Below are 24,403 nucleotides of genomic sequence, written 5' to 3'. Positions count from 1 at the left end.
GATTGCATTTATTTACATAAAATTTCTATTGTACAACCAATTGGAGACCATTTTAGATTTCCAAGTTTGCATTTTACTCTTTAATTCTCAATCAGTGGTAAATCAATGATAAGTTTATTAATGAATTTATTAGTGTTGGTAAAAGAGCCTGTTGATTGAAGTAATTTCAGGGTTGAGTGTAGGGAAATAACATTTCAAGATTACTGAGTTGCTTTTTCTTATTTTTGAATTTTAGCACTTTACATATTTTTTAAATACTCTTTTTTGTTATAGTTGAGCAAAAATATTTATATTTTTGTTGTGATATGTTTTTAGGAATATCTGTAATACGGAACTCTCAGGTCTTTTGAGATATTAAAATCTGGCAGATAATTTTGAGGAAGGACAATGAAACTTATTCACATGTGTCATGCAGATGCGAATTTCAACATGGGGATTGAGTCCTAAATTGAAATAGCTTAATATGATATCACCTCAGAAGCAGAGATTTCCAAAAAAGATCATATGATACTAGCAGCTGTCTGTGTTTGGTACTAAAAGAGTTCAATATGTGCTTAGAAATTTAACCGAGAGGTTGAATCAAGATGGCAGACTGAGAACAGGTTCTAGCCTCTCCTGACTCCTCCCCGCTTTAGAAAATCTCTAAAAATTACAGGAAAGTTAGATGAATACACACTTTCATATGCATCCATGCACATACGTTGATATTGAAAACCATGAAGGAGTGCTCTCAATGGACCAGACATTATGACAATCTTTGAAAAAAAGAAGGCCAACGGGACTGGAATATAGTTGGACAAACAAAAGTTGCATAAGCAGAGGCTTAATATAGAAGTAGGAGTGGCTCTTGGGGGTGTTCTAAGCACACAGAAAGAAGCTATTGATATCTGTAGGCCCCTTGGACAATTGAGTTATTGATTGAAGTACCACTGTAGGAAGAGTCAGATAGGTCAGCCTCTCAACCTTGCTTCCATGTGCAAGCAGTGGATAGAAGAAGAACTTGCTCCTAAAGAAGGCAGGGACAGTCATGTAGGCACTTTTGTTAAAAAGATAGGACAGGGCCCTGGATGGCTTTTGACAACTAGGAGGAAGAGAGAGGCCCCACATCTTGAAGACTGGTATCAACTCCCTTTATCAAGCTGCACACCCAACATTCCCTCCTCCACAAATATACCAAAAATATAGTTGAAAAAGGACATATTACTTTCAAAAGAGCAATAGTAAGACTCACACCTGACTTTTTAACAGAAATAAGGAAATCCATGAAAAGTGGAATAATGTTTTAAAAGAAGGTAACCTAGAAATCTATACCCAGCAAAATAGACTTCAAAAATGAAGATACAAATGTGTTTAGAAAATGAAAATTGAGAATAAAAACTTTTTTGTTACAGACCCACACAAAGAATTGTTAAAGGGAGTTATTCAGGCTAAAGTAAAAATGATCCCAGATGGAAGCACAAAAATGCAGGAATAAATTAAGAGCAATGGAAAGGATAAATACAAGGTCAGTATATAAAACTCAATTGTATTCCTATATTATAGCAATAATAAATTAGAAAATAAAAAATTTTAGGTGATAAAATTTATAATAATATAAAAAATTAAATACCTATGAATAAATCTAAAATAGTGCAAGATCTCTTCATATCAAACTATATACTATTTCCGAGAGGAATTAAAGAAAACCTAAGTAAATGGAGGGCTGCACCAAATTCAGGCTAGGAAGACTTTTAATGAAAACATATTACTTCTTCCAAATTGATGTATAGATTCAGTGCAATCCCAGTAAAAATTGACATTTTGTGGTAAAAATTGACAAGCTGATTTCAAATTTACAGTTGACCATTGAATAACATGGCTTTGAGCTGTGTGGGTCCCCTTACATGTAGATTTTTTTTGATAGTAAATGCTAAGTTACTAGATGATCTGTGGATTTTCGACTGGGTAGGGGTTGGCACTCCCAACCCCCTCGTTGTTCAAGGGTAAACTGTATATGTAATTGCAAAAGGCCAAGAATAGCCAAGAGAGTCTGGAAGAAGAACAAAGTTGGAGGGCCTATACCTATGATATATCACCTCTTATTATTGAGATAAACTCATTATTAGGATAAAATGGTACAGCTTTGGCTCTAAGATAGACAAATAGACCAATAGAAAAGAATAGAGGCCAGAAACAAACCGACACATATATAGTCTTTTGATTTATGACAAAAGTGATACTGCAGTGCAGCGAGGAAGTGTGAGCTTATCAATAAATTATGCTGGGTCAATTGGATATTCATAAGACAACAGTGTGTCTTGACTCCTAGCTATGTATACCCAAACATCGATTTCACATAGATTGTAGACTTAGGTAAAACAACAAAGCTACTAGAAGATAACATGAGAGAACATCCTTATGTTCTGGGGAAGGCAAATATTTATTAAACTGGACAGAAAAATCACTGATCATAGAGAGATTGATAAATAGTTTATCATTAAAGTTGAGAACTTCTCTTAATAAAAATGTACCATTAAGAGAATAAAAAGGCAAGCTTCTCAATTTTTTTTCCTTAAGAAAATAAGCAATGGACTATGCATTGAATCATTTTCATCAACTGATATTTTTTATTTTTATATTTTTTAACTTTGGGTTTATTTATTTATTTATGGCTGTGTTGGGTCTTCGTTTCTGTGCGAGGGCTTTCTCTAGTTGCGGCAAGTGGGGGCCACTCTTCATTGCAGTGCGCGGGCCCCTCATTATCGCAGCCTCTCTTGTTGCGGAGCACAGGCGCCAGACGTGCAGGCTCAGTAATTGTGGCTCATGGGCCTAGTTGCTCCGCGGCATGTGGGATCCTCCCAGACCAGGGCTCGAACCCGTGTCCCCTGCATTGGCAGGCAGATTCTCAACCACTGTGCCACCAGGGAAGCCCTCAACTGATATTTTTTAAATTAAATTTTAAAGTTTGTGGTAAGTGTATATTCACATGAAGTTATAGGATATAATACAAGGAGATACTGTGTACCCCCTAAAGATAACAACTTGCAAAACTGTGGTACACACAACCAGAATATTGGCATTAATACAATCCACCCATTTTCTTCAGATCTTCCCAGTTTTATTTTTACACGTGCGTGCACGTATATTAAGTTCTATGCAGTTTTATCACATGTGGTTTCATGTATCCCACCACAGTAAAGATTCAAAGCAGTTCCATCACCACAAAGTTCCTTCCTGTTGTTCTTTCATAACCATTCCCACCCCACCCCCCACTCTGTCTCCCTAGAATGCAGTTTTAACCATCATTAATTTTTATAATAACTACGATTAAAATAACTATGTAATTTATTTATTTTTTAAAAAAATTTTATTGTTTTTGGCTGCATTGGGTCTTCGTTGCTGCACGCGGGCTTTCTCTAGTTGCAGCGAGTGGGGGCTACTGTTCATGGCGGTACGCAGGCTTCTCATTGCGGTGGCTTCTCTTGTTGTGGAGCTCAGGCTCTAGGCGCATGGGCTTCAGTAGTTGTGGCACACGGGCTCAGTAGTTGTGGCTCATGGGCTCTAGAGTGCAGGCTCAGTAGTTGTGGCACACGGGCTTAGTTGCTCTGCGGCACGTGGGATCTTCCCGGACCAGGCCCATGTGCCCTGCATTGGCAGGTGGATTCTTAACCACTGCGCCACCAGGGAAGTCCAATAACTGTAATTTAAACAGTGGTTCATAAGCATTTATCCAAGTAAATCAAATAAATGGTGCCTATATGTTTAACAGAAAGCAAAAGTTTAGTAACTCTGGAGGAATTAATTTCCTTGCTTATTAAGAGATTAATAAACAAAGAATACATTATAGAAGGAAGAAATATGTTTTCACTTTGAAACCATTTTAAAAAATTTCTTTAGCTGTTAGTATTAATAGTAAGTATTATACTAGTTAGACACTGCCTACCATTCCTAAATAGAAACTCACTTATGATGTTATCTTTTTCCTTAATGTGGGAGGGGTATCTATTCCTTTTCTTTTCCATTCTTTTCTTTTTTTACTTTTCTTCCTCATTTCATCCTTTGGAGACTGTCTATAGTCCCACCTTTTCTCCAGTCTGAATCTCGAGTAGACTGCTAATTGCTGACCACATACCCATTCTCCTTTCTCTCAAATAAACAGAGCCCCAATTTTCTACTGAGCACAGTGTAGCCGAAAGATGACTACATTGCAGCAAGTTGGAGTTTTGCATATATTTCTGACCAAAGAGATATACATTAATGAACTGATGGGACTTCAGGGAAATCTCTTAAGAAATGAAGGCTGTTCCCCCTTTTCCTCCCTTCGCTATCCTGCTGCTTAAATTTTGAGTGAAATGGCTGGAGCTTGAGCAGTCATTTTGGAACATGGGAAGACATGTAAGTAAAGCTATGCAGCAAAATGGAAGAAGCCCGGATCCCTGACACCCATAAAAACTTTGTGCCTGCACAGGACTTCCTACCTCTGGACTTCTTTTGTATGTAAGAGAAATAATTTTGTAAAGGAAATCGTAACATATTTTAGCAGCTTACCCATTCATAATAATTAGAACTCTCAAACACTGATTCACATGATTACTTTAAATATATTTACATATTTAAATTAGAATTTTTACTAGAAACTAAGGTAGAATTTAAACTAGAGTTAAACTAGAATCTCTGTGTTGGTGTCTATTGATTATCTTTTGTCATTCAGTTTGTGATCTTAGGTTATAGGTATGATGGATTTTTGGTCAAAACTTGGACATTTTGGTTATTATGTTATGGAGCTTTGTATCTTTTTTTTTTTTTTTTTTTTTTTTTGTTTGTTTTTTTTTTCCACACACACACACTGTATTTTATTTTTACAAGAGATAGATAGACTGACACCATGGAGCTTTGTATCTTAATTAACTTCTCTTTTAGCCAGCTTCCTCTGACACTACTGTGGAAGGAATGTGCTGCCCCATTGCTGCCAGGTGGCAATGAAAGTCCCAGTTCCCCACTCAGTCCCCATTGATACCCAAGGGAGCAACACTGCTTGTTACTGCTGGGTGGGAGTGGGAGCCAGCTTCCTCCAAGTCTGGGATGTATAAGGCAAAAATAAATCCTAGGGTACTCATCACTGTGTCTTTTCTAGGGTCTCTAGGTCACTAGCCAATCTGCCTTTTTCTCTCCATCTTATAGAATCTTCTTATTTTTTTATATACAGTGTCCAGAGTTTTCAATTGTACTTAACCGGCAAGAATATGGAAAAATATATCTGTTCATTCTTCCTTGAAGCATTTACGTGTTTTATTACAGAGAGGCATTGCTGAATCCCTCATGCTGCGAAAACTGGAAGTCCTTCTTTCTGCTTTTGTCTCTTAAACATTTTTTTCCTTTCCTCCACTTTTACAATTTCTATCACTAGTTTAACTAATAATCATCTTCAGTAATCTAAGATAAAAAATAAAATGTAACTGTATTCAAAGCATTCTAGTTATCTATTTGTGCATAACAAACCATACCAAAATTTTGTGGCATAAAGTGACAACTACTTTATTGTCATTATGGATTCTCTGGGTCAGGAATTTGGACAGGGTACAGCAGAGATGGCTTATCTTTGGTTCATGATGTCTGGGGTCTCTGCTGGCAAGACTTGAAGAGCTGGGGTAGACTTTACTGGCTGGGGTCCAGAGTCATCTGTAGGTTTCTTCACTCACATGTCTGGTGCCTGGGCTGGGAATACTTGAAGACTGGGTTTAGTTGGGCCTATTAACTGGAATGCCTATTATGTGGTCTCTCTTTGTGGTTTAGGCTTCCTTACAGTATGGCAGCCTCAGGATAGTTGGACTTTTTAAATGGTGACTCAGGGCTTCAGGAGTGAGTGTTCCAGTGAACAAGGCAGAACCTGAATGGCCTTTTTGATATAGACTTAAAAGCCATATAGTGTCACTTCTACTTTACTTCATTGGCTGAAGAAGTTTCAAGCCTACTCAGAGTACTATATGGACAACCCCCGTGACCTCTCTATGGGAGGTGTGTAAAAAAATTGAGGCCAATTTTTTAAACTGCCACAAAATGTATACAAACTTTGAATATCTTTTATACAGAAAGTTTAAATAAAAGTAAATGTAAAAATGTTTACAAACAATGTCTTCAAGAAATTATTTTTCTTCTAGAAAAGGACCTACAAAAACAAATCCAAAACAATTAAGAAAATGGTCATAGGAACATACATATCGATAATTACCTTAAACGTGAATGGATTAAATGCTCCAACCAAAAGACACAGTCTTGCTGAATGGATACAAAAACAAGACCCATATATATGCTGTCTACAAGAGACCCACTTCAGACCTAGGGACACATACAGACTGAAAGTGAGGGGATGGAAAAAGATATTCCATGCACATGGAAATCAAAAGAAAGCTGGAGTAGCAATACTCATATCAGATAAAATAGACTCTAAAATAAGGAATGTTACAAGAGACAAGGAAGGACACTACGTAATGGTCAAGGGATCAATCCAAGGAGAAGATAAAACAATTATAAATATATATGCACCCAACATAGGAGCACCTCAATACATAAGGCAACTGCTAACAGCTATAAAAGAGGAAATCGACAGTAACACAGTAATAGTGGGGGACTTTAACACCTCATTTACACCAATGGACAGATCATCCAAACAGAAAATTAATAAGGAAACACGAGCTTTAAATGACACAATAGACCAGATAGATTTAATTGATATTTATAGGACGTTCCATCCGAAAACAGCAGATTGCACTTTCTTCTCAAGAGCGCATGGAACGTTCTCCAGGATAGATCACACCTTGGGTCACAAATCAAGCCTCAGTAAATTTAAGAAAATTGAAATCATATCAAGCATCTTTTCTGACCACAATGCTATGAGATTAGAAATCAATTACAGGGAAAAAAATGTAAAAAACACAAACACATGGAGGCTAAACAATATGTTACTAAATAACCAAGAGATCACTGAAGAAATCAAAGAGGAAATCAAAAAATACCTACAGACAAATGACAATGAATACACGACGGTCCAAACCCTATGGGATGCAGCAAAAGCAGTTCTAAGAGGGAAGTTTATAGCTATACAAGCCTACCTCAGGAAACAAGAAAAATCTCAAATAAACAATCTAACGTTACACCTAAAGGAACTAGAGAAAGAAGGACAAACAAAACCCAAAGTTAGCAGAAGGAAAGAAATCATAAAGATCAGAGCAGAAATAAATGAAATAGAAACAAAGAAAGCAGTAGCAAAGATCAATAAAACTAAAATCTGGTTCTTTGAGAAGATAAACAAAATTGGTAAACCATTAGCCAGACTCATCAAGAAAAAGAGGGAGAGAACTCAAATCAATAAAATTAGAAATGAAAATGGAGAAGTTACAACAGACACCGCAGAAATACAAAGCATCCTAAGAGACTACTACAAGGAACTCTATGCCAATAAAATGGACAACCTGGAAGAAATGGACAAATTCATAGAAAGGTATAATCTTCCAAGACTGAGCCAGGAAGAAATAGAAAATATGAACAGACCAATCACAAGTAATGAAATTGAAACTGTGATTAAAAATCTTCCAAGAAACAAAAGTCCAGGACCAGATGGCTTCACAGGCGAATTCTATCAAACAGAGAAGAGCTAACACCCATCCTTCTCAAGCTCTTCCAAAAAACTGCAGAGGAAGGAACACTCCCAAACTCATTCTATGAGGTCACCATCACCCTGATACCAAAACCAGACAAAGATACTACAAAAAAAGAAAATTACAGACCAATATCACTGATGAATACACATGCAAAAATTCTCAACAAAATACTAGCAAACAGAATCCAACAATACATTAGAAGGATCATACACCATGATCAAGTGGGATTTATCCCAGAGATGCAAAGATTCTTCAGTATATGCAAATCAGTCAACGTGATACACCATATTAACAAATTGAAGAATAAAAACCATATGATCATCTCAATAGATGCAGAAAAAGCTTTTGACAAAATTCAACACCCATTTATGATAAAACCTCTCCAGAAAGTGGGCATAGAGGGAACCTACCTCAACATAATAAAGGCCATGTATGACAAACCCACAGCAAACATCATTCTCAATGGTGAAAAACTGAAAGCACTTCCACTAAGATCAGGAACAAGACAAGGATGTCCACTCTCACCACTATTATTCAACATAGTTTTGGAAGTCCTAGCCACAGCAATCAGAGAAGAAAAAGAAATAAAAGGAATACAAATTGGAAAAGAAGAAGTAAAACTGTCACTGTTTGCAGATGACATGATACTATACATAGAGAATCCTAAAGATGCCACCAGAAAACTACTAAAGCTAATCAATGAATTTGGTAAAGTTGCAGGATACAAAATTAATGCACAGAAATGTCCTGCATTCCTATACACTAATGATGAAAAATCTGAAAGAGAAATTAAGGAATCACTCCCATTTACCACTGCAACAAAAAGAATAAAATACCTAGGAATAAACCTACCTAAGGAGACAAAAGACCTGTATGCAGAAAACTATAAGACACTGATGAAAGAAATTAATGATACAAACAGATGGAGAGATATACTGTGCTCTTAGATTGGAAGAATCAACATTGCGAAAATGACTATAGTAGCCAAAGCAATCTACAGATTCAATGCAGTCCCTATCAAACTACCAATGGCATTTTTCACAGAACTAGAACAAAAAATTTCACAATTTGTATGGAAACACAAAAGACCATGAACAGCCAAAGCAATCTTGAGAAAGAAAAACGGAGCTGGAGGAATCAGGCTCCCTGACTTCAGACTATACTACAAAGCTACAGTAATCGAGACAGTATGGTACTGGCAGAAAAACAGAAATATAGATCAATGGAACAGGATAGAAAGCCCAGAGATTAATCCATGCACATATGGTCACCTTATCTTTGATAAAGGAGGCAAGAATATACAATGGGGAAAAGACAGTCTCTTCAATAAGTGGTGCTGGGAAAACTGGACAGCTACATGTAAAAGAATGAAATTAGAACACTCCCTAACACCATACACAAAAATAAACTCAAAATGGATTAAAGACCTAAATGTAAGGCCAGACACTATAAAACTCTTAGAGGAAAACATGGGCAGAACACTCTATGACATAAATCACAGCAAGATCCTTTTTTGACCCACCTCCTAGAGAAATGGAAATAAAAACAAAAATAAACAAATGGGACCTAATGAAACTTCAAAGCTTTTGCACAGCAAAGGAAACCATAAACAAGATGAAAAGACAACCCTCAGAATGGGAGAAAATATTTGCAAATGAATCATCGGACAAAGGATTAGTCTCCAAAATATATAATCAGCTCATGCAGCTTAATATTAAAAAAAGCAACCCAATCCAAAAATGGGCAGAAGACCTAAATAGACATTTCTCCAAAGAAGACATACCGATGGCCCAGAAGCACATGAAAAGCTGCTCACTAATTATTAGAGAAATGAAATGAAAAGCTGCACATGAAAAGCTGCTCACTAATTATTAGAGAAATGCAGATCAAAACTACAATGAGGTATCACCTCACACCAGTTAGAATGGGCATCATCAGAAAATCTACAAACAACAAATGCTGGAGAGGGTGTGGAGAAAATGCTGGAGGGTGTAAATTGATACAGCCACTATGGAGAACAGTATGGAGGTTCCTTAAAGAACTAAAAATAGAATTACCATATGACCCAGCAATCCCACTACTGGGCATATACCCAGAGAAAACCATAATTCAAAAGGACACATGCACCCCAATGTTCATAGCAGCACTATTTACAATAGCCAGGTCATGGAAGCAACCTAAATGCCCATCGACAGACAAATGGATAAAGAAGATGTGGTACATATATACAATGGAATATTACTCAGCCATAAAAAGGAACGAAATTGGGTCATTTGTAGAGCATGGATGCATCTAGAGACTGTCATACAGAGTGAAGTAAATCAGAACGAGAAAAACAAATATTGTATATTAACGCATGTATGTGGAACCTAGAAAATGGTACAGATGAACCGGTTTGCAGAGCAGAAATTGAGACACAGAAGTAGAGAAAAAACGTATGGACACCAAGGGGGGAAAGCAGCGGTGGGTGGGGGTGGTGGTGTGATGAATTGGGAGATTGGGATTGACATGTATACACTGACGTGTATAAAATGGATGACTAATAAAAAATAAACAAACACAAAAAACCAAAACAAACAAAAAAAAATTATTTTTCTTTGAATATATTCAATATTATCTGCTAAGTTCAAAGGCAAAACATAATAATAATGACTATCAAAATTTAAGTTAAATTTATTTAAATATAATTGAAAGTTTTAACTGTTTTTTGAAATTTAATTAAGTATTATAAATTGTTTCTATAAACCTAAACCTATTCATAATTGTAGCTATCAGTGTGAAGAATAGGTGTTGTGTTTAATATATGTTTTATCTAGACTTACATATATACAAATTTAGGATATTATTAAATTGTTTAATATTGTAAATTTTTCCTCAGATGCCATGTGCAACTGTTGTAAAAACTGTGCTAAACTGTGAATATTGGATGTAGAGAGTTCAAGAAAATGAACACTCTGCTCTATGACAAATATTTTGCTATTCAAAAATCTATTGTGGTCATGATATTTGAGAGAAAAGATATGATGAGCTAATTTTTTTTCTTACCTAATTATTTTTCCAACTCAAATGCTCCTCATACTCTGAAGCATTGTCCATCTCTGATATCAGCAGTGCCACAGTCCTCAATTCTTCATTTGAACATAGTTGTCTTTCATGGACACAGGGTAGTGTAGCAGAGTGTTTCTCTGGTGCCTAAACAGTGTGAATCACAGCAGCAGATGTGTTGGATTGTGAATTGCCCAGTGTCATCACTGAGCACTGGGTCCTGAGTGACAGTAGTACCAGTGTGATTTTTACCAAGTTCATCATTTATGGTTTTCTGGTTTATGGGTCCCTCTAAGGTGCAGGACTAGGGCAGGGGCCCCTTGCCTGGGTTTGAAGGCATTACCACTTCTCTGGGAGCATGAACTTTCAAACTTTGTCTAGTCACACTCACTGCTAGCTCTAGTTCAGAGTTTATAATCCAGGGAGCTTCCAAGAACATGAAGTTCCTTCAACAGTGTTTCCACAGTAAATTATGCCCCAGCTTAGGTTCAGAAGTTGATAGGATGCCAATTTGTCCCATAACATGGAGCTCTAACATCTGGAGTTTTGATCACACTTGGTACTCACAATGTTTGCTGACCTTTAGAGGTGAGTCATAGCTTTGGTACATTGAATTTTCTTATTTGAGGGGAAAAAGGACTCATTTAATCAAGCAAAACTCTTGTATCAGTGAGCCTAGACAACCTCCAAAATGTAAGGCCTCTATTTGTATTTATTCTCTAGAATTTCTTCTCCATATCTGAGTACTGTGGTCAGAATTCAGTCTAGAGATGACTTCAAGATCTCTACCTCCTGTTTGGAAGTTGTCTAGGAATTTCCTGCAGATAATATGTATGCAGTTCATACTTTACAATCATAAAGATTTATTTTAATTAATACCCATTTCATTGGGAAAGAACTCTCTCACTAGTCAATCAGCCATAGAAGAACTCAAAATGTGTTCTGGGGAGAGCATAATCTCTCTATCCCCTCTTTCCCATTTATTGGTCAGATCAATATTCACAATTCATATCAATATCAATATTTATAATGCATTTAAATACATGCATTTTCTTCTTTTTTAAACCTAGAAATGGTATCTGTTGTTACTTTTCTCATGGCTATTTACAACTAATTGTGGAGTGAATTTGCCCACAGTTAACAGAGGTCTAAAATCTCAGCAGGCAGGTGGTAGAGGTATTTTAATTTTGATTGAGGCTCTCTTAACAGCACCCTAAAAATAACACCCAGATAATATCTATCTGTTTGATTATTCCTAGCAGTCTGATGCCGAAACCCAAACCAATCTATAGAGTTTCCACATTTGGAATGAAAGTTGTGTAAATATCAGAGTATTCACTTAACATTCTTTGTAAATTAAATTATTTGAATATCCCTTCTGTCAAAAAAATTTTTTAAATCCTAATATAAGTTTGTTGTTTTAGGTATTACAAATTGGAATAATCTTTAGCAAGTTTAGGAATATAAAAATAATAGCTTATTAAGGCTAGCTAACCACTGAATATATTTCATCTTACTTGAATTTTCTTCTCCAATATTCTCCCCCTCATGTCTCTCTCTCCCTCCCTCTTCCCTCCCTCCCCCCTCTTTTTTTAAGCACATATCAGACATTCTAGCATTTTAAATGGAGTTACTAACAATTATATTCAGAGAAACGTAAATATGGACAATGAAAATTACCTACATGGAAAATGGCTTATCATTTCATAGAGAATTTTTTTTAAAGTAGTTTCCTTTAACCTTACTGGGAGGAGGGTCTATGCAAAAACTTTCCTGGAGTGGTTCAGTCCTGAGCTGCTATGTCTGTTATGCTTCTTGCCAAAGTTCAGGAGGGCAATATCTGTTTCCTCAAGATGGTGTGATAGTGGGGTATTGCAGTGTTCTTGATGTGAAGCAAAGAGATAACAGCCAGAAAGCTAATTAAAATAGAGTTAACTTGCTTTACGGAAAAGGGCAAAGCCTTTTCCTTCCCTCTGCTTTAAAGTCTTCCTGTTCCCACCCACCACAAAGACTTGAAACAATAGAGTCAGCAAAAAGAATGATATCTTTATGTTCACTCTTTTTAAAAAATTGTTCATTCTTATGAAATGTCTTATTTTGTTTCCTTAATGACTTTGTCTCCACCTTCCTCTACCTTGTAGATGGGTAAGAACTATCAAATGCTTATTTTCCTAGTGGTGGTACATTTAAAAACAATCTCCCCTCCCCCAGAGTTCCTTCGTGAAAACTTTAGGCCAGCCAAATGAGTTACTACACTGGTTGGGATCTTAAGGCAGTAACAGTGTGATAACACCACAGGAAACACTACCTTTTATTTCATGAGTTTCTCTGGGTTAATAATATCTTGATTCCTGATTTGTAACAAGGCAGCAACTCTGACATCTCCATTTAGGAACAATAATTGGAACTTTATTCACTCCTTGGATTGGTGATTGCACCTAGAAGATGTTCTACCTTGTATTTCTTACTGTAATCTGATGGTGCCTCCATCATTAGCCTTATTTTCTACATTAAAAGGGAAGTGAGAAGAGAAAAGACGTAGAATTGTGATCTTGGGCGTGATTACTGGATCATCAGAAATGTTGAACACATAAGGATAAAAGAAGAAGTGGTTAAAAGAGTAAAGCACACTGTCAACAATAAAAGGAAATAACTAGAGAAAAATGACTATGCCTATTCATTAGAAACTGATGTAATTAATTGAATGTAGATTTTCTTGGTGGGGGATTAGTGGTCAGAAAATAATGGTAAGTAAATACATGTTAATTATTTTTGCCTTGTCTCATTAAAAATTTTTTGTGGTGGTAGATATGTAAATATCTTCCTAATTGAAAAAATCCTAGTTAAACAAAATAGTGGCATTTCCTTCTTAAATGTGTTTAAAAGTGGTATTACTTCTCATCTGTCTGGAACAGTGAGGGTATACTAACACCTCACTGTATAACCCTTTTAATTACAGGGTATTTTATATTGTTTTGATTTTCATATTATCTTTGTTATGTCAGTAGGACCTTGCCCTATTATAAGGATGAGGAAACAGCCCAAAGTACTAAATGACTTGCCCGAAGTGGCATCATTTGTAATTATTAGATCCAGAACTAGAACTTAAGTCTCCTCTCATTTTCTTAGTGCTCTCTCTACTGCTCGGACTCACAGAGATGTTTTCCAAGGTCCTTTCCAGTCACGGGTTTCTTTAGTTTTAGCGAAGATATAAATGTATCACAATATTTTTATAGTCAAAGAGTGCTGTCCTAGATTTTATTTTATTTTTTAAAAAAATATTTTATATATTTATTTATTTGGTTGCACCGTGTCTTAGTTGTGTCATGTGGGATCTAGTTCCCTGACCAGGGATCGAACCCAGGCCCCCTGCATTGGGAGCACAGAGTCTTAGCCACTGGACCATGAGGGAAGTCCCTGTCCTAGATTTTAAATATAGACATTTGGAAACAGTGGGAGGCAGATGTGCTGGATATTCTCTGCTTGCTCCACAGTCCACTGTTCATCCTCTTCCACCCTGCTCTGTGCCGTGGGAGGTTGTTAAGAGTGAACTGAATCAAGGGGCTTCTGATTAGGTTCAGCAGGAGATTGGAGGGCAGAGAGTGAGGTCAGGTATTTATTCCTCTGCTCCTTCCCTGTTGGGCCAGAGTGGCAGTGGCTACAGTCCTTAACTGAAGGTGTAGCGGATGCCATAGGTCCCCCGCCCAGGTACCCTCAGCCCTCACCATGCCTGATGTACGGTGGCGGCTCCTTCCTGTGTGAACACCCGCCACTCTCTGCCTGAGGGCTTTTTCTGGCCATGGAAGCATGCCTACCCCATGTGCAGGGCAGGGCAAAGGTGCTGGACAGTTGATATCCCCAGGGAGCAGCCCTTAACCAATGATGTATGGGAATTGGTGGGTAAACACCCCCATGTCCTCTCCCCCAGGTTGGGACAACTCTGAGCCTTGTTCTTCACCATCTCCTAGAGGTCCCTGTCGAGACTGAGCCCCATGTGCACTCAGTGGTGATCTGCTGATCAGTGCACACTGTGTTGTCCTCCTTCCCTCCCCTGTCTCACTTGCCCACCCCCTTCCAGTGCCTCTTGGAATTGCTTCTAAATAAACTACTTGTGCTGAAATCCGACCTTTGAGAATTACTTCTGGGGGACCCCAACCCAATGCAGAAGTCACAGTTGTTGTCAGACGACTGTCTTCTGTAGCCACAGCTTACTCTGTGGGTTCCAGGAACCCCTTCCTTCCTCTCCCTGCCCCTTCAGGTCAAGTGTAGTCATGGATACCCATTGTTGCTAGCCCCAGAGTGATTCACTGCTCTTGTACACACAGCTGCAAAATAGGCTGGGCAATGTAGTCTCTATGCCGGGTGGCTAAACAATGGATATTCTTTTAGATCGGAAGAAAATGAGAATAAGAGGAGTGAACATCTAGCAGTCTCTTCAGAGGCACACTTCAAATTTTAGAATTTTTTGGAGACATATTGTGGGATAATTAAATGGTTGACAGCAACACTAATCAGGCCAGCAATGATTATAATGCAGTCGCCACCATAATGTCAATAAAAGTATCAGGGTTGGGCTTCCCTGGTGGTGCAGTGGCAGAGAATCTGCCTGCCAATGCAGGGCACACGGGTTCGAGCCCTGGTCTGGGAGGATCCCACATGCCGCGGAGCAACTAAGCCCGTGAGCGACAGCTACTGAGCCTGTGCGTCTGGAGCCTGTGCTCCGCAACGACAGAGGCCGCGATAGTGAGAGGCCCGCGCACCGCGATGAAGAGTGGCCCCCACTTGCCGCAACTAGAGAAAGCCCTCGCACAGTAACGAAGACCAAAGCACAGCGAAACATAAATAATAAATAAATAATAAAAATTTAAAAAAAATAAAAATAAAAAATAAAAGTATCAGGGTTATCTATGGGTTGCTCTTCAGGATAGCTGCTGTTGGAGAAGAGCTGGTTCTGCCTGGCTGTGCTCTTCTTGGAGGCAGAGCTCGTGGAATTCCTCTGTAGCCCTATCTGGTGATATGCTAACCTCATACTGCTTAGTTACAGCAAAGCTGCTCTACACTGAGCTGCCTGATGTGTTTCATTTCTTGCCTCAGGCATTGTTGTGACAATATTTATACTCAACTGTAGCAAAAAATTTTTTAAAACATCAGTAAAAATTTGGAGGACTAAATTTTTACTGGGGAGGGGGGATTTGACTTCTTGTTTGCAGTGGTTGATAATCCCCATGTTAGGTATTTTAGAGGATATAAAATGAGTAGTAGACTGTCCTTTCCCTCCAGAACTCCAAGTCTAGTAGTGATGGAGAGTGTAGTGAGGACTGAAGGGAAATTTGGGGTGGGAGGGAATGATAACACCAGTGTAAGAGGCAGGATACTTTGTTAAGGTGTTAGTTATTGTGGGTCTCCAGCCCTACCCTAGCTTGTTATTGAAATTGCGCAAGGTGCTCTGAAGCAATAGAGTAATCAGGAAGAAATAAAGGGGTACCTTTGAGGGCCAGGGAAGAGTGGAAATTCTGGAGCACTGGGAAGGGGGTGGAGGTTGGTGGGCCATGGGTACTGGGCACCCTTGATTGTTCTGTGGTTGTGTCCTGGTCAGTAGGATGGCCAGCGCTTCCAGCAGAGGCAAAGCTCCCTCGCCAGTCCTCCTCCATCCCCGTTCAGCACTGGGACAGAAAGCCTGTCACATTTCAAGATTGGGCAGTGAGAATATCAAAAGGGATCAAAATAAATGAGAGATTAGGAGTCCTTCCCCTATTTTCTGATACATGCACTTCTCCCAGATTATGGTGTAAACCAGGGAGGTAAGGGGACTCCAGTAATGATTGTGATTGATTTTCCTGCCAGCTCAGAGGGAATTGAGATGGGTTTAAGTTGATATAAAGAAAATAAACATAGCAAAATTTCTTGGATACCTAAATGTGGTGGTTTAAGATTGAATCTGCTCCATGTGTAAATAACCAAAACAAAAGCAGAATATGACAAGTGCTGGCTGTATGGGAGGCTAAGGGATGTAGCACAGCTATAATAAATCATGGCATACTGTTTGCTGTTTGGGAGCACTGCAGTCTCTTTTTCACAGGGCTTTTCTGGCTAGGCAGAAGAAAGAACTGGAGGGCAGTTAAGCAGAGAAGGGAAAAGAATTCTTTTCCTCACTGATTCTCTTCTAACTTACTCCCTTTTCAAAGCACAGTAACATAATTGTACATGTGGTAAATATTTATATATTAGTCAAATATTAATGAAGTATTATATCCTGGTAATTCCTTCTACTTTCCTCTAGTTGCATGTCACACTTGAGTATGTCCTGTAAAATCCATGTTGTCCATCCTCTGGATTATGGCAGCAGAAAAAACATTGTCTCATCTGCAAGGCATTGTTGACACACAAAGTGCAGATCCTTGTGTTCCCGCATCTGTCCCTCCCACAGACACCTTTCTCATCCGGCAGCTTTCTCTTTGCCATTGCAAAGGCTTTGGAGCAGGGAACCCTATGTAATTTCTATTTTTCCTGGAAATTAAGGTGAACGGTTGTGTGGGTAGGCTTACAGACATTTTCTATATGTAGTCTGTATATGCTTAATTCTAAAACACGTGATGAAAACAGATTTTAATGTTTTGAAATTAAGTGCGTCTTGCAATTAGTGTCAAAAGAAATCAGTCTGTTTCCAGGCAGAACTGTAAGTTATGCTGTGTTTGTCTTTGTGCACGTGCATGCTTAGTGTTGTGTGGAAGGTATCTTTTCATCTGGTTGCCAACTCACATGAGCTGTTTGTAACAGTGCCTAATGCAGGTGAATTTTAATTTAATTCTTGACTCCCAGTTGGCTTTTGAAACCTTTTAAAGATTACAATTCAGCAGTGGAAGATTACCTGTCATATGCCGAGTAATGAATTTAAAAAAACAATAGGAATTGTTACATACTTTGGACTAGATCAGAAAATTTCCGAGTTGGGAGAGATTTGTGTGACCAATTCATATGCTGAGAAGGAGTTTTACTTGAGAATGGTTCATCTATTAAAAGGTTCTAGCTAACTTTTCCCCCTAAAATTTAAGCACATATGCAAAACCCTGGACTGGGTGCTATGGAATTTGGAAGGATGTGGATGGGGAGGAGGGAAAAAGAATTTGCAGTCAGACTCTACGTTGTGCATATGAGATAAATCACACTTGAAACTGGCAGTGCAAGGCATTAAGCAAGTGCCAAGCTATTTGTCACTTTGAGAGAAGAATTATGTTCTCAGAATTTGGAGGAGCTGGAAGGCTTTAAAGATTTAAGGTTTGAACTAGACCTTGAAGGATGAGCTGGGATAACTGTCTAGGCTAAGTAATAATCTCAAAAGTCAGAAAATCACTATTATCTTTTCCCACTCTCTTATTTCTTCAGGCTTTGATGGTCCTGAATGGATGAAGGGCCTAATGTAAAGGAGTGCAGGGTGCCTGACTTTGGCCTTGTCTCCAGGGTTTGTCACCCCCGGCAGATCTCTGCAGAGGCAGAAGCATTAACAGCAACATGGGAGCTTCTTGCTACAGACTGGCCTGGTATTATGGGCTATTATTGTCTTCAAAAACTGGGTGTATGAGCCACCCTGTTAAGGTCTTGAGCATAAGACTCTAGAAGCCATGTGTTCTTTAAGAATTTCCCCTGCCTCCTAGGACCAGAAATGTCCTGAATTAGAAGACAGAGATTTATGCCCTTTGTAATCTTGATTGCTTAGCAAATGCAGTCGGGCACTTAGGGTCAGTTAAATATGATGAATTTTTCTTAACTCCAACTTTTCTCCTTCTCGGAGCTACTTTAAGTTGTCTGGCAATGTTCCCATATGACGGTGGCCGTCTGAAGAAGCGTAGGCATTTCCCTTCCTTTATTATTATTTTTTTTCAAGTTCTGGAACCAGCAGTCAGTTCTCCTTCCTGCCCTCCCTTGGCCCCAGAGTTTCTGACTTCTCTCCAGAGACACTTATTTGGAAACTTTTTGAGCCAGTGGGGAATCAACTTAGAGGCTTTTTTTCTTTTAGACCAATGGGAATATTGTGTGTCATGGATGAAAAGATTTGAGTACTACCAGTATCACACTGAGTCTATATAACAAGGCTGTTTCCATGTCTTGGCCCACAGCCTGAGTTAACTTTGCTTTGCTGGATGTAGAGACAATGAATTCTGTTTGAACAAGAAATCATGTGTAACAAATGCTTTTGCAAAACCATGTCCTTTTAGCAGTTACTTTAGTAAAGATGTCCTTCAGCAAGGGGTTTCGGTACAACAGATGCATTTAAACACCTATACAATGCTTAACAACATAATTTTAAAAATATACTTTTAATTTTAGAATAGTTTTTGATTTACAGAAAAGTTGTTAAAGATAGTACAGAAAGTTCTCATATACTCCATGCCCAGTTTCCCGTTAACATCTTAAATTAGTGTGATAAATTGTTATAATTAGCCACTTACCCTTGCCTGTCTGTAACCTTCCACTCCAACAGTGAGAACCCTGACTCCTACTGTCATCTATTTACATAATTGTCCAATTCCAGTATACATATGTAGTGGTCTCAGAATTATGAACCTGTATCCCCATAGGAAACAGCTTCATCAAATAGAGTAATATGTTTTTGTATAGTTCCTTTTGCCTTTAGTCTTACAAACTTTACTCATTTCCAAAGTGACTCAGGTCAGTACACTTTCCCCTACTCCCTTCAATGAGGCTCTTTCATACATTCGTAATACAGTTAGATTCTTTTGTCACAATCAACATTCCATTCAGGGATCCCTTAACCTCATGGATGATTTTTTTTAAAACTGTGTACATTAAGGTTCATTCTTTGTCCTTTAAATATCTATAGGTTATGAATATTGTCACGTTTACATTGGCATTGCAGTATCATACTGAATAGTTTCACACTCTAAAAAGGCCCCTGAGCTTCACCTATTCAGACCTCCCTCCACCCCAGTGAATCTCAGGCAGCCACTGATCTGTTTACCATCTCTATTTAAATTTAACATTTAAAAAATATGTTAAAATTAAAATTTTTTTTAAATAGTTGGGGCTTTTATAAATCAATTGGACTTTCATAGATAGTGAGTACTTTCTTTGGAAATGAATGTCTTTGACCTTAAAGATGTTATAGCTGTTATCAGTTATCATACCTGAAACTCATGGATTTGGGGCCTGCCTCTTGAGTAGCAATACAATTTTATCATTTTTTAATGAAGGGACACTTCACTCATTATGTCTGCAAACGTCTGAGACATTTAGAGGAATCAGGGCACCTGAAGTGGGGGTAGAAGGATGAAGGAGGTAAAGGGGATGTTTCAACAGAAAATGCAAGGGATTTCAGCTAATGCAGAGGAAGTAAGTGGTAGTTGTAGTTCAGATAAGAGTGGTTATGAATCAGTTGTGAAATACTTGACGTAAACCAAGATAATGCCTACACAACACAGACTTCATCAAGTACTGGGATCAGGTTAGGCATTTACCTGCAGTTCAGGACCTTTATTTCAATTCTGCACACTCCTTATTGAGTGTCTGCTGTGCTTGACTTTGCTGTGCTATGTGCTCTAAGTGTGCCTTCTTCTGGTGCAACTGTTTGGTCACATACTTCCACTTTGGAAGAGCTGGCCATTCTGCAACATTCAAGGACTTCCCCTAACTCAGAGTTCAGGGCATTCCTTCCTGACTACCAAGGCCACTTGCTTATCCTGGAACAGCAAAGGCATGGGTGACACTTGGTCATACTTCACTCCCCAATCCTCTCTCTCAGCATGTCCCTAGTCCCACAGTTGCTGTTGAATATGTAGGATCACATTAAATTTGGGGAAGGGAGGTGGAGAGGTACTATGTGCTGTAGGAGGGAAGGGACTTCTGTTCTCATTCCCTTCAGTTGCCCTGGGGTTACTTCTGAAAAATAAATGGAAGATATTGGAGAGGGAGAAGGTCTGAAAAATAAATGGAAGATATTGGAGGGGGAGAAAGTAAGGGACACAAGAAGAGAAGACAATGTTTTATTTAATCTGAACCATATACCTAGCATATAAGTGAAGAGGAAAGGAACTCAAACTTGTTGAGTGCCAACTATGTGCTAGGGTCTCTGTTGGGATTTCTTACACATTTATTTCCCCCTTTTCCCTACAATGACTCTATGAAGTAGATTTTTTTTTAAATCTTTATTTCACAGATAAACTGAGGTTCAAAGAGGCTCACTAACTTGTCTAATTTACACAGTGAAGATTCAAACCTAGATCTCCTTAACTCTAAAACCCTGGCAGCACATTAAAATCACCTGAGCCCTTTTATGAGAAATCCTTACCTGAACCCCAGGCCAAATTCCAATCTCTGAGGGTAGGGATGGGCATTAGCATTTTTAAAGCACCCGCAGTGATTACGTATAATGTATAATGTGCAGGTAGGGTTGAGAACCATGGCTCTGCTCAGAGAGACAGTGCCTTTCCTACTCCTCTCCTAAAAGAGGGGAAGGGGCATTTTCTGAACCAGTGTGCATTCTAAATACTCTCAGAGTACTTTTATATCCACCCCATGCCCTATTTCCTATCCCTCACAGGGGTTTTTATCATCCCTAAATACCTGTAAGCAGGCAGGTGGAGTGGGGGCAGAGGTTATTACTGATGGTAGAGAACTACAAATATGATTGAGTTAATCTAAACAATTTTTTTTTGATAAGACGTGCATGTGGTGCTGATAGATTGTCAAAGTACAATGTCAAATAGTGTCAAGAAAATTTGATATGATTTTCAAAAGGTGCTGGCAAATTTTGTTTGTTGAGTGTTCATACACCAAATACCAAAGAGTACTGACTTAGTTTATAGCAGGTGTAAGAAGATGGGGTTGGGTGTGTTCCTGGTGGAAAAAAAAATCTATGAATTCCTGAGATTAGATTTGTTAATTGCCATACAACATTTAACATGTTTCTTGAAGTATGATTTATCATGCCTCTGACATCCCTGTCAATGATAAAACCCCATCCTTTTGAAGTCTCCTTTTAGCCTTGAAACCAACCATGAGTAAGACCCGTTTAAATAATATCAAAAGGACATAAATAACCACACAGCTCATTCCCCCAGGTCTTCACTAAATTATTACCTTCTACCCCTGGGAAGTCCCGACATATATACACTATTGATACTATGTATAAAATAGGTAACTAATGAGAATCTACTATATAGCTCAGGGAACTCTACTCACTGCCCTGTGGTGATCTAAATGGGAAGGAAATCCAAAAAAGAGGGGATATATGTATACGTATAGCTGATTCACTTTGCTGTACAGTAGAAACTAACACAAAATACATATTGTAAACATATATTGTAAAGCAACTATACTCCAATAAAAATTAATTAAATAAAACAAGAGTAAAAAATTTTTTTACCACAATAGGACAGATATCAAACCAATATTATTAGAAATGGAGTCTAAACTGGCTCTGGAGAAGGCATCCACTGGATTTTCATTTAGTATAATTAGTTTTTATTATAAATGGCAAATGCGCTAAATCTGAAACCTTTAGTAAGGTGAAGAAAGAGTATTGTACAGACCCAGATTTATTAAAGCACCAAAATTTTTATTTATTTATTTTTTGGGGCTGCACCATGCGGCTTGTGGGATCTTAGTTCCCTGACCAGGGATCGAACCCATGCCCCCTGCACTGGAAGCGCAGAGTCTTAACCACTGGACCACCAGGGCAGTCCAGCACCAAATATTTATTGAGCACATACTATGCTGCTGAGCACTGTGCAGATAACAGAGACGCCTAAACTGAAAAAAGCCCCTGCCTTTATTGAAGTATGATTAAAAGTATAATGGAGAATATATGTTATATATAGAGTCAAAAACAATCTTTATTGGTCACAGATTTAATGGCTTATGGTATATTTGGAAGAAAAATGTCTTATGGTACTATTGGCTTTAGATACCAACTCTCATGCTGAAGAAACAGTGTAGAAAAAGCATGAACTAGGAATCAGTGAAATCAGATTTATGTTCTGCTTTGCTGCTGTTTATTAACTCAACCATTTATCAAAAATTTATTGAGAGCCTACACCGTGGGAGAAACTATATTAAGTGCTGGAGAGCATGGTAGCAACCAGCTCCCTGCTCTCAATGTGAACATGAACTTGTAGCTTAACGTCTCCACACCTCTATCCTTGCTTAGACTAGACGTCCGAGGTCTCTTTCAAATCTAAAATGCTAAGGTTTGTGACAGCCTTGTGGAGGGAGAAGCTGCCCAGACAGGCAGCCCTGGGACTTGGGAACTTACCTTCCTCTCTGAGGGTTGGCTGTTGTCCTGATTTCAAAATAACTTCATATACACAGTTTTAAAATGTTTTGGTCAGTTTCTCATCTGCATTTGGGTCATGTTGGCAGAGCCTGGGTGTGGCAATTCTTGCTCATAAGACTTCAGAGGTAGGAGTTCAAGGTTTGGAAAAGGTAGACAACTTGCATCAGTACAGCTAGACAGCTGTTCCCAGCGAGCAACCTCCCCTGCCGTCCCACCCTGCCTTCTGACGGATACCACGCTTTCCCTCGCCACAGCGTCTTTCGCTAGGGTGACCCGTTGCTCTTCTGGTGTAATGAGCCTCGAAAAGGGATTGCTCATCAGGGGACCAGAAGTGATCGGATTTATGGGGCTGGAAGAATTGTTCTTGGGTCCCACAGTTTTTCCGGTGGGTATCAAGGTAACAAGTTTCTTGTTATCTTGCTTCAAAATTGCAAAAAGTAAATGGCTTTTTTTTTTTTTTTTTTTTGCTTGCAGCCAAGATATACTTTTCAAGGGGAAAAATGGATTTCTGTAACAAAGGGAGAGGGAAAGAGCTGAAGAGAGATATCTGAACATACATTGTTTCAAGATACAAAAAATTGCAACCCGGGGAAGCTTTAGGGGAATGAGCTGTTGGACTTCTCGGCCAGTCTGTCCTTTCAATGAAAAAGGCATAGGGTTTGAGGTTCCTTCCGAAACGGGGCAGGCTAATTTAGCCCCTCCCACGAGCCCGAGGGTCTGTTATATCTCTGTTCCTTGAGTACCTCTCTCACTGAGACCGACCACAGCAAGCAGAGGCTGAAAAATAAAGAGCAAAGAGGAAGAAAACAAAAGCTGCCAATTATGGAAGATAGAAGGGGTAAGAGCAAAATTGATTTGATCTGAATCCTTAAGAACAAACAAAAAAAAAAAAAAAAAAAAAAGGAAAAAAGAAAACCAAAAGCCCGGACCAAAAGCAAGTACTTGAAAGAGCAAGAGGCAAAAAGCCCTGAATACACTTTCCCACCCTCTCCTTCTGAGAGGAGGCAGAGAAAAAACTTTGGGAAACATTTTAGGAAGCCAAGCTCCGGGGTTAGAGTCAAGGGTGGCTCCTGAGCAAGCTGGAGCAGCTCATGAATATTCATTAGCAATTGGTATTCAGATCTGGTGTTTTAGAGGGAAAAGACTTCTTCCGTCCCCTCGCAGTTTAGGAGGCAGCTGCCTCATTTACAGTCCAGAGTCGTCTTGCTTCGGGTCAGTACCTCAGTGAGTTTGCTTGAAGATGCTGGGCTCTGTGTGTAGATTTGCCTTGTTCTCGAATTTCCTGTGTGCTTTCCTGTTGTGAAATTAGCAAAGGCTTCTCTGCCTGGAATTAGACAGAGAAGTTAATGTGGCAAGAGCCTGTCACAACAGGACCTGAGAGTATGTCTTGCAAAAGACTAAACTTTTCTTGGGAGGTGTGGGGGAGTGTGCA

General features: G+C 38.7%; 1 protein-coding gene across 6 annotated transcripts in view; it reads left to right on the top strand.

Moving 5' to 3' along the window:
• The window catches only part of ENTPD1 (ectonucleoside triphosphate diphosphohydrolase 1), a 119,606-nt gene that overhangs the window by 1,772 nt on the left and 93,431 nt on the right, over nucleotides 1–24,403 (top strand). Inside the window, exon 1 of one of the 6 annotated variants that reach the window (XM_007187458.2) lies at nucleotides 23,594–23,809. The exons of 1 other annotated variant lie outside the window; for it this stretch is intronic. Coding sequence is in view for 1 of the 5 variants with exons in the window: in XM_007187456.3 (XP_007187518.1) it covers nucleotides 23,794–23,809 (16 nt within the window). In the remaining 4 variants the exon portion in view is untranslated. Of the gene's footprint in view, nucleotides 1–23,593; nucleotides 23,810–24,156; nucleotides 24,184–24,403 lie in introns of those variants that run through there. 4 more of the 6 variants (XM_007187456.3, XM_057531443.1, XM_057531447.1 and 1 more) reach the window with 4 other exon arrangements.

This window comes from Balaenoptera acutorostrata, chromosome 16 (genome assembly GCF_949987535.1).
Source record: "Balaenoptera acutorostrata chromosome 16, mBalAcu1.1, whole genome shotgun sequence".
In the NCBI taxonomy this organism is placed as follows: domain Eukaryota; kingdom Metazoa; phylum Chordata; class Mammalia; order Artiodactyla; family Balaenopteridae; genus Balaenoptera; species Balaenoptera acutorostrata.
Note: the sequence above shows the minus strand (reverse complement) of the source record. Positions and strands in the feature narration are given on the sequence as shown.